The 9,986-nt window shown below is 44.2% G+C and overlaps 3 protein-coding genes across 3 annotated transcripts; 2 read left to right on the top strand and 1 right to left on the bottom strand.

Moving 5' to 3' along the window:
* Positions 1 to 407: 407 nt before the first annotated feature.
* LOC124468172 (putative ammonium transporter 1) lies at positions 408 to 3,519 on the top strand. The gene is made up of 9 exons (XM_047020788.1): positions 408 to 434; positions 1,392 to 1,613; positions 1,793 to 1,875; positions 1,956 to 2,081; positions 2,212 to 2,436; positions 2,521 to 2,659; positions 2,783 to 2,862; positions 3,097 to 3,223; positions 3,315 to 3,519. Exons 1-9 carry the CDS (start codon positions 422 to 424, stop codon positions 3,374 to 3,376), a joined length of 1,077 nt encoding a protein of 358 aa, XP_046876744.1. The 5' UTR covers positions 408 to 421; the 3' UTR covers positions 3,377 to 3,519.
* Positions 3,520 to 3,616: 97 nt separating this feature from the next.
* On the bottom strand, positions 3,617 to 6,055 carry zmat2 (zinc finger, matrin-type 2). The gene is made up of 6 exons (XM_047020390.1): positions 5,974 to 6,055; positions 5,523 to 5,619; positions 5,150 to 5,273; positions 4,874 to 4,947; positions 4,616 to 4,761; positions 3,617 to 4,357 (listed from the first exon to the last, which is right to left on the bottom strand). Exons 1-6 carry the CDS (start codon positions 5,989 to 5,991, stop codon positions 4,214 to 4,216), a joined length of 603 nt encoding a protein of 200 aa, XP_046876346.1. The 5' UTR covers positions 5,992 to 6,055; the 3' UTR covers positions 3,617 to 4,213.
* A 246-nt stretch (positions 6,056 to 6,301) lies between these two features.
* slbp2 (stem-loop binding protein 2) lies at positions 6,302 to 9,410 on the top strand. Its single transcript, XM_047020553.1, has 8 exons — positions 6,302 to 6,419; positions 6,676 to 6,810; positions 6,986 to 7,063; positions 7,214 to 7,297; positions 7,440 to 7,586; positions 7,783 to 7,950; positions 8,162 to 8,312; positions 8,510 to 9,410. Exons 1-8 carry the CDS (start codon positions 6,322 to 6,324, stop codon positions 8,720 to 8,722), a joined length of 1,074 nt encoding a protein of 357 aa, XP_046876509.1. The 5' UTR covers positions 6,302 to 6,321; the 3' UTR covers positions 8,723 to 9,410.
* The last annotated feature ends 576 nt before the right edge of the window (positions 9,411 to 9,986 follow it).

Here is a 9,986-nt window from a genome sequence, read left to right as displayed (position 1 = left end):
AGCCGATTTTAACTTAAATAGGTTTACATTTCGAGTTGTTTAATTTCAACCTGTTTTTGTCAATAAAGAAAGCTCACTAGATAGGTAACACTAACGGCTGTGAAATACTTTTCTGACGTTGGCTAGCTACTGGACTGCAAACTTGCTCAACCAACTCACCATGGCCTCCGACCCAACTGCAGTCCACGATTCATTTGTAATAGTCTGTAGTATGTGGGTGTTCTGTAAGTAGTTTAGAAAGTTTTATGAATTTCATAAATGTAATATGTTTGTTAAAAGTGAGGAATTTCCAGTCAGCGATGACTTGACACTTGAACAAAATCGTGCTTTCTGTTTCTGTGCAGGCCTGAAGTTCGGGTTTGCTTTCGTTGAAGCAAGCAAGACGGCCCCCGAGAATATGACAAATGTGTTCTTCAAGAACATGTCAGACACCTGTAAGCTGAGTTTGATCACTTAGGAATACAAGATACATAGGCTACTTAGACTTTTTATTAGTTTTAAAACTTACGTCAGCCCATTAAAATTAATCAGACAAACTTCATTCACTGAGATGGGAGTTCGTGCCAGGCTTATCTCTGTTTGTTGCCACCCACCTGGAAACATGGTGTAAGGCAGTTTCTCTTGCAACACTTAACAACATTATAGTCTTTTGTTTTAAACCATTCAGTGGAAACTTGTGCCACTGTTTTATAAAAGTAACACACTTACTGTTGGGTGTTGTCTAGGTAACATTAGCTGTTTGAGATGCTTTATCTAGGCCCACTGTTGTACCATAACCACATTCAGACCGCCCCCCTCCCCCATGGCTGACATCAGTTCTCAGCCTCGTACAGTGTGGGTTGCACCCATCAGGGGTTAGTTTGCATGCAAGTACAGGCTGTAGCTAGCAGAGCATGCTACTCTGCTCACAGTTGTTTCCACTTCCTGAGGACTTCTGTGATAGAGTGGGAGGATGTGATGATGTTTTGAGCAGGTATTGGCAAAGCATTATGAAAGGTAATAGGTCTGAGTGTAGCAATCTGACCTTCATCTGTGGAAAATGTTATCTTTGTGTGCAATGTGCATCCACACACAAACACACTGGATTTAAAAAAAAAAATGTTTGTACCTAGTGCCATTTAGATTAATTTATTCAATTTAGCCTATGCTTTTTTTCAACGGCAACAGACAGAACAACTTCCATGTCAAAATAAGACTCCTGTCTGTCTGTCTGTCTGTCTGTCTGTCTGTCTGTCTGTCTGTCTGTCTGTCTGTCTGTCTGTCTGTCTGTCTGTCTGTCTGTCTGTCTAACTGTCTGCCTGCCTGCCTGCCTGCCTGCCTGCCTGCCTGCCTGCCTGCCTGCCTGCCTGCCTGCCTGCCTGCCTGCCTGCCCCTTGTCTGTGTGTCCTCAGTTGTCACCCTAGTAGCCTGGTGGCTACATGGCTATGCTTTCGCCTTCGGGCAGAACAACTCGGTTATCGGAGCCCAGTTCTTCCTGACTCTGGACAACACCAACTTGGTCCACTTCCTGTTTAACTACATGCGCTGTTCAGTGGCCACCACGTTGGCACTGGGTGCTGCCAATGAGAGGATGGAGCCCATCGGCCACCTCATGTCGGCCTACGTCTTCGCAGGTACCGCCCATCCACCCACCCCCCCACATGCTGGTATGTTCGTATGTCTACTATCTGGCTATACATCAGATATCATTTTTAGCAAGGTCTTTGTTGATGGACAGAGGATGATATTGTTGGGACAACACCTCCATCTAGTGGCACTATGATTTTATTTTTTGTCTGTTTGCTCTTCTCAGGGCTTGTCTACCCTCTAGCCTGCCATTGGGTCTGGGATGAGCAGGGAATCTTTTACTCAGCCTCCACCTCTTACGCAACACAGGTGTCAGTTACCACACATTAACGAATGTTGAACTTTTTGACAGGTAAGCAAAGACTATAATAGTGGTGTGTTCCGTGCAGGACTATGCGGGCAGCGGAGTGATATTCCTTGTGGGTGGTGCTGCGGCTGCCGTATCACTCCGGGTCATTGGGCCTCGTGCCAGGCGCTGGAGTATTCACTTCAGACAGAGACGCCACAGTCCAGCAGTGAGTCTTTAGGGGCAATTTATTTTTAATCCAATCGTATATATTTCTACATTTCACATTCTGTGTTTATTTTGTATTTTTTTGCATGTGTATTTCTCTCTCTATTCTTTGCCTGTGTGTGTGTGTGTAGATTTTGGTCCTGGGGGGCTGCCTGCAGCTGGTGGGGTTCCTGGGCCTGGTGCTGGGATCTCACCCACAGCTCTTCAACCCAGACGAAGGCCAGATGCTGGGGCTATGCTGGCTCAACCTGCTGTTAGCGGCTTCCAGCGGGGGCCTCTATTGCATGGTCATCCACTGCATCCATTTCAACTACTATGACCTGGACAGTCTGCTCTACGGAGCTATCGCTGGCATGGTAACACATACTCACGACACAGGTCACGGCTCAGCCACGGTCAGAGTTGGTGTTTTTAACCTTTTTGTGTGCGTGTTTGTCCAGGTGTCTGTGTGTGCAGGTGTGGACTCCTACATCCCAGGTGTAGCTGTAATGGCTGGAACTACAGGCTCTCTCTTTTATCTGGCAGTCCGCTTTTTAATGGCCAAAATCCAGATGGACGACCCACTGAACATCGTTTCTTGTGAGTGTCATAAAGTAAACAACATAAAAGACCCATTCTCTTAGATTTGGATGATTATATATATCAATTTGTATCCCTCCTTTCTTCCCTCACCCCCTCCTGACCGTCCCCCCCACCCCCAAGGCTATCTGGCACCGGGCATATGGGGCTTGCTGCATGCTGGTCTTCTGTCTGAGAATGGGGCCCTCGGAGGGCGCAGTTGGGTGAGACCCTGTTCTACCAACAGCTATTTTGCCGCCTTCAGCTTTCTCATCTTGTTCAGGCTTCATGCTTGCATACATCAGAGGACAGAGATCCATGAGGTTGAGAGAATGTCTGTACTTGTGAAGAAGAAGGGAGGACACCCAGAGAAAGAGTTCTGTCTGCAGCCAGGGACAGATTAGTCCGCAGACGACTCATTCTGGCCCCCTTGGCCCTCTCTCTATGATCTATCTCAGATGCTGGGGAATAATTGTCTGGCTGTGGTTGTGCTGGTCCTGTGGGTCGTGTTAATCATGTACCCCCTGCAGTCCCTCTTCATGTGCCTTGGCGTCTTCAGGGTCCCCCGCATCCTGGAGAAACAAGGTGAGTTCAGGAGTGGACACCTAATGACAGTACTTGGCAGGTGTCTATTTTGGTCATTTAAGTGGTAACTTAAGTCTGTCGCTCTGCCCAGGGATTGACAGGTTCAGACACCGGCAGAGACATCCTTGTGTGAAAAGGAAGTTCATGAAATGACCCATAAGAGCCTGTTAGATCTCCAGAGGTTTTACTTGGGCACCATCAATAGATTTTCTCTTTACTCCTGTTTATAATAAATCATTTCTTTACTTTGGGTAATAACCTTTGTCACCGGTTAGATTTTTGGTGTAATTGATCAATTAAAATAACATTGAACTCATTTCTGACTGACAACTAAATGCTTCAATGTAATACATTTTTATGTACAGTACTGGAGAAGAATGATGGAACGCCACATTTAGAAAGTAATTTATTCTATGAACTGATTCCAAACTCAACAAATGTCCTAGAGCATAGATCCCCTTGTGACCAGGGGCCCTCGTCACAAGAGCAGGTATTGAGTATATACTTATCAGGGTAAGACTAAATGTTATGAACAAATAATAATAATACAACAGACAAATGTCCATGTTATATTTAGATTTCCATGAAACACAAGACAAAGTTCAGGTAATGCACACTGAACTACAGGAAAAAAAAAAAAACTAAAATAACAATTGTTCACAATATTTCAAAGTCAATGGAAGTGTGCTGCTGTGAGCTATAGTTCTAAAAGGTAATAAAAACATGAACGTGGACCCCCAGCCATGTATTTGCTCTCAAATACCCAATACTCTCTTAACTCCATAAAAATATTCTCCATGCTGACCACGAAATATGGCTTGTGTGAAAAAGCTGTTTATCTATATGATAAACAAAGTCTGGGAGACAATTTGAGAATAAAATGATGCCTAAAAAGGTCAGCTTGCCAGGTAGCGACTTGTGTTAGCCCAAGATGAGAGGTTATACGTAGGATGTGGTGGGGTTATTAAAGGCAGCCTGAAAGTCTCGACCTCAGTGGCCCTTCTTAGAAGAGCCAAATCCTGAGAAGCCCATCACAGCTGCCATTTCGTCATCTTCTTCAAAGTCCAAATCATCATCTGCTTTCCTCTTCCTCTCCTTCTGTTTCTCCTTTTTATATGCCTTGGCCTTCTCCTCCTTAGACACACAAAGATAGAAAGCAAGGTTTAAGGAGGGGGGGGGGGTTCTAGCATGTTTGTTGAGTGTTTAATTGTGCCTGCAGTCACTCATCTACTACCAGGTAACATGTGTCTGCATATTTTAAATCAGATTACACTACCACATGAGTATAAAGAGGCCCATCTCCCAAGCCTCTACTGGCAAACCAATCAGACCGACACTAAACGCACACACACACACACAATATTGAATATTCCCATCCTGTCATCAACATACCTCTTCTCGAAGTTCCTTCATACGCTCCTCAAAATCATACTCCTTCTGCTTCTCCTCAATCTTCTTCTTGTTGATCTCAAACCTCTTCTTCACCTGATCCAGGGATGAGCGCTCCACACGCATGGACATACCCAGGTTTCTCTGGTCTGGGAGGAAGAAACAAACAACAATCCTTTTAGTATGATGCCAAATAGCTTTTCATCCAAGTATTCTGCACTGTTTTCCAGCTGAGGTTGGCGATACCGCTTGCAGACTTACGTTTCTTTCCATTGATGTGATCCAAGAAGTTGATGGAGTCTTTTACGACACAGTCACACACGTTGCAGTAGTACCTGTTGAGAGGGAACAGAATGTAGGAGGTTAGTATCTGTTGCAAAGGGGTAAGGTGTCATTTGGGCTATAGTGGCATTCTCAATCATACCATGTTAGGGCTGTTTTATAAAGTGCGAGGACCCATTAAATGCTCAGTCCCAAATTAAACCTTAAACCCTGAAATGTAAATACACAGGGTAGGACCCGTCAATTGATACACACCCTCCCATCTCCGCCTGGGGGGTTGTCTTGGTGATGACGATGGTCTTCCCCAGCTTGGACTCCAGGTCCACCTTGTAGTCACGGTGACGCAGGAGCTCACGTTTGACAGGGGGCGCTGGCTTGCCTAGGTGGCAGGAGGAAGGAGTCAAACAAAGAATGAAAGGATCATGTGTGCACAGGTTCATAACCTGACACGTTTACTGTTGAAAGTGTATATATTAATAACCCTTATCCACGTTTGAGATGTTGATCCTTGGGAATAGTCGATATAATTAGAATAACGTTAAAGGATATTAGCTTGATTTCAGTGCACAATTTGATCAGATATCACAGCGGATACGAAGCATAAAACTATTTTTGAAGCCCATCTTACCATCTTTCTTGTCCCTTTCCTCATTGAGACGTTTCTGAGCCAGTTGTTCATATTCATCTTTATCCCACTTCCGACGAAAGTCATTTTTACTGTTGGACTGAATAACAAAGCACAGAACGTAGAAGTTAGATTGATAATACCAATTTAAATATAGTAACGAGTAATCCATTGTACAGCCCACCTATATTAGCAAGTGTCTTAGCTCGTGAGAGTTATCAGACGATTATTTGTCTGTATAGCGAACAAAAATAAAGCATCGGGTGAATTGTTGCTGTAGCCTACTCAGTGCAGTGGGAAGATATTATATCTGTTTGAAACGAATTTTAATCTTGAGAGAGTCTAATCATAAGAACATATGAAATGTAACCTATACTGAGTTTCTTCTTAACCGAACATTGTCGTACTATAACACATTTTGCAATAAAACCAAACTGAAAACAAGAACACATACCCCACTGCCAGACGCCATCTTGATTCAAAGTGACAACATACGGCAAACAGTGTCGTAAAAATGTGTGTCCCGCTAAATAGACCGGTAAAATAACTTATACACTTGACTACGGTGAATGGAAAACAAGGAAATCTGGTTGGCCGTACCTCCGTCTTTCTTGTGCCAAGTGTATGTTTATATGTGCCTAATGTGGTCCGTTTGACAATGACATTGAAAATGGACATGATTTTTATAAAAATAGGTTTGAAATGTATTGGTGAAAACATTAGGAATGCAAGGTAATTACAACACAAACGTCAGAACCTTGTGGCCCCGCCCTAATGTCACCTGTTGTTAATTTAAACCTGTATGGCAAAGCAATGGCGTGTATACTGCATGGTTGCAGCCTTAATCAGCATGACAACACGCGTGGAAACCGCATTTCAGAGTTCTTTTATAGAATCGAGGTTTGTCTGGCTTGTTCTTGTTCTTCATCAATAGTTATGTATGTGTGTAAATCTCAAAAAGTAGGCTTCTCTTACTACAACTTTGAATTAACTGATGCAAGAAGTCTTTAAGTTAAAGTTTCAAATGCCTGGGGTAAATTGGTCTCGGCAAAGGGAACACATGTTTCTTTCATTTGCCCGAGTATCATACCATAACAATGCTACGGTGAATGAAAAATGAATACCACAGTATTATTCTGTGTTGCATGTGTTTCAGGGGCTGGTCCATGCCTCTGTGGTCTGGCCCGTCAGAGCTTCCTCCAGGCTTCATGTCCAGGTCTCCCTCCCTCTCCAGTAGCCCAGAACCATGGCTGCTGCCAGGCTGCAGTTCTGTCTATGACAGCCTTATGAGGTGCTAATCTAAAATATTTTTATTGTCCTAGTACCCAACTCGTCATGCATGCACATGTATGCTAGGGTGATGGTCTCCACATACAGAGCAAACAAACACAAGCCATTGGTGGCCTTACAAAATGTCGGGCCCAATTTGAGTTTTCCGTTATTAATTTTATTGTTTATTTTTTTAGTAACTCATCCCCAGCCACCCCTCCGTCTACGCAGAGTGGAAACAGGGAGCCTGTCTCCGTTTCAAACAAGCCTCGCCGGTACAGCAGTCTCCTAACCACTTCACTGTCTTTCGTATCTCAACCACTTAAGTTTGTCCCCGCTCCTTTGCTGTACGTTATGGAAGGAGTAGAGGGAAGTTGTGAGAGCACCCCTACCCTTGGGGCCTGACCTCTGTCCTGTCTCTTCAGGTCATCCATTCTGGAGCGCTGTATCCTCAGGATGTCTTCTGCTAGTGTTGCTGTGGGAACAGAGGATATGGATGGAGTCAGGAGGTTAGGGACTGAACCTTCTATAACCATAATCACATAAAACATTCTCTCGACAGTCCTGCAGAATCAAAAATCAGCAGGATGTTATTTCATGAAGGCTTGAAATGGTGTACATGGAGGCTGTGTTTACCTGTTTGACCCTTAGAACTCAGTCAGGGATGCGCTGGGGTTCCCGCAATCTGGACCTTGCCCAAATGGAGAGCAATGAGTCGGTGCTGAAACGGCGGCAGAAACAGATCCAGTATGGACAGAACACCTTGGGCTACCAGAACTACCTACAGCAGGTTCCCAAGTAATAATCATTTTACTCACTTACAAGCCACAAACCCAAGATCCACATCAGAGTAAGTCTAGACCAGGCCAGTGGCTGGTCTCATTGGCTGCACCAGAACAGGGAGGACTGAGAAGAAAGGATTTGCTATTTCGTTCGCTGATTACCTGTTCTAAATGTGTTGGTTTGCGCCCTCAATCTTTCCTCTTCCCACAAGGCGTCTGAGGATCCCAGGGCTCCACCCTTCCACCCCAAACAAGCACAGGAAATACAGCCGCAGGTCATGGGACATGCAGGTGCGTTTGTGGAGGAGGGCGCTGCATGCCTGGGACCCTCCCACTGGCCTATCTGGTGAGGCCCAGGGACAGGACCCTGTTGACCAGCTGTAAGTAACTTGTATATGTACAGTGTATCAACTGTTTAACATTTATCAGCCACTGTTCAACCCTGTCACTACCAGAGCATATTTAGCTTCTTTTTTTTTTGTGTGCATGTCCACTTCTTACTCATTCGCTCTAATTTTGTTGTGGACTGGAGGACAAGTGTACACTGCAGAGACAGACAAGGTGGAGCTGGATGCCATGTCTCTTTTACAGTCAGGGCCTGTTGGAGCAGATGAACTGTGACCTGTATGAAGACAACGAGGACTTGGGGAGGAAGGAACAAGAAACTACCCCAAGCTCTAAAGCTTCTTTGTCCCCTACACCTGCCAGCCTGCCTGTCGGCAGTACCTGGATGGGACCTCAGGTGAGGGGAGAAATGGTGCTGCAGGATGGTTTTGGGGTCTCGAAAGGCTAATTTGCTAGACCGCTTGTTTTCTACTCACCTTTTTCCTAGTGAACGTGAAAGTTAGAATTCAAAAACATAGTGGTGTGTAAAGGTTGTGTGTGTGTGTCGCTTGCTTTATTTTCAGTTTTGTCCTTTCTCTCCTACTCCTGCCCCAGATGGACATGTCCAGCCCCAGGCTCTCCTCAGCTCAGGCTGGCCTGGCTTACTCCTTCAGAAGCCAGATGACTGCCGAGGAGAACGTCCTGGGCTGGCTCCGCTTCCTTCTAGAGACTGACCACAACCCGGACGTCACCCGTGGACGCGTTCGTGATCATTCCTATGAACAGATGCCTGTGCTGAACGACTGCATGTCCTGGAAACCTTACTGATGCTGGCTATCGCTCTGTAGCTTGATCTGAAAAATGCATGCTTCATTTTACGAAAAGGCTGATATGATTTAGATGTTGTCCATCTATTAAAGGTAAGGCTTTCACCTATAAGATCGTGTTGGCCTACCATGGGAATGAGAGAAATGAAGGATGCATTTTTGGGGGTTTTGCAACAAGGCTTGTCTGTCATGTCACTGCCAATCAGACATGCAGGGGTGCACAGGGTGTAGTGCTAGCTTTGTAAGAGTGGTTGATAGTCAACCATGGACTGTCACTTCATAATCATGTAATCTTAGGGTCACTATGATGGGTTTATCAATCACATTTCCTGTGTCTGCTTCACCGGTGATCTTTGTTTAAATGCTTTATGCACCCACAGTAGATGCTCATTGTTTTGATTTAGTAGATCGGTATTTGATGTAGTTTGTCACAATTTCACGGTTCCCAACACAGTTCCCCCTTCTAACCCTAGAAAAGTCACATTCACCAGTCCACGACCCTACTCAGCAAGATTCTCCACCTCTTCCTCCTATAAACATGCACTATCCTCCCTCCTCTGCCCAACACCTCACTGTTTTTCTCAAAACAGAATTATGATGGCGACATGCTGTGACTTTGTTTTGAGGTTTCTTTTTATTTCGTCTATTTCTCAATTGTCATGTTGTACAACTTAAGTACTGATGCAGATCTCAACTAATAAAGATTATAAATTCAATGCATGTGGTCTTTGGTTTATCATTTCCGTTTGCAATCAATATCCTATTCAGTGATATTGAATACTCCTGTGTCGATATGAATTAGAAAACAATGCTGGCTTTATTTTAGTTAGATGTTAGCTACGATGGTAACCTCGCTGGTTGCATTGTTTCACAATATCCACAGGGAGGCAGTATTGACAATACTACATGTTATGGAGGCGCTCCTTTCAATTTTAGCCATATAACTGTCCGAAATCAAGACACTTCATTCATACTACATTAACATACGCTATCGACTCGTCGGCACTTCTAGGAGATGACCGTGTTCTATTTCAGTATATAATTCCCTGACGTTGTAAACAACCTATCCAACCATTTGCCTCTATTGCAATGAATGAACTACAAGTCCCACGCGTCATGTAGCCATGCGTCGGCTAGTCCATCATGCATGTTATGTGAAAATAAAAACGTATAATATTTATGCCTTCTTGTCAAACATTTTCGCATTCAAATATTTTCATTTGGATAGTTATTTGTTTATTCAGCTAATATTTTGAGTTGAATTA

The sequence above is a fragment of the Hypomesus transpacificus genome, chromosome 5 (assembly GCF_021917145.1).
Source record: "Hypomesus transpacificus isolate Combined female chromosome 5, fHypTra1, whole genome shotgun sequence".
NCBI lineage: Eukaryota > Metazoa > Chordata > Actinopteri > Osmeriformes > Osmeridae > Hypomesus > Hypomesus transpacificus.
The sequence above is the reverse complement of the archived record's forward strand: the minus strand, read 5'-3'. Positions and strand labels throughout refer to the sequence as shown.

Coding starts and splice junctions, on each gene's coding strand:
- LOC124468172 (XM_047020788.1), top strand. Junction 1,876..1,955: donor CCACCTCTTACGCAACACAG/GTGTCAGTTACC, acceptor TGTTCCGTGCAG/GACTATGCGGGCAGCGGAGT. Junction 2,082..2,211: donor AGAGACGCCACAGTCCAGCA/GTGAGTCTTTAG, acceptor GTGTGTGTGTAG/ATTTTGGTCCTGGGGGGCTG.
- zmat2 (XM_047020390.1), bottom strand. Junction 5,274..5,522: donor GGAAAGGGACAAGAAAGATG/GTAAGATGGGCT, acceptor CCTGCCACCTAG/GCAAGCCAGCGCCCCCTGTC. Junction 4,358..4,615: donor TGAAGGAACTTCGAGAAGAG/GTATGTTGATGA, acceptor TGTGTGTCTAAG/GAGGAGAAGGCCAAGGCATA.
- slbp2 (XM_047020553.1), top strand. CDS start 6,322: ATGGCAAAGCAATGGCGTGTATACTGCATGGTTGCAGCCTTAATCAGC. Junction 6,420..6,675: donor AGTTCTTTTATAGAATCGAG/GTTTGTCTGGCT, acceptor CATGTGTTTCAG/GGGCTGGTCCATGCCTCTGT. Junction 7,951..8,161: donor CAGGACCCTGTTGACCAGCT/GTAAGTAACTTG, acceptor TCTCTTTTACAG/TCAGGGCCTGTTGGAGCAGA.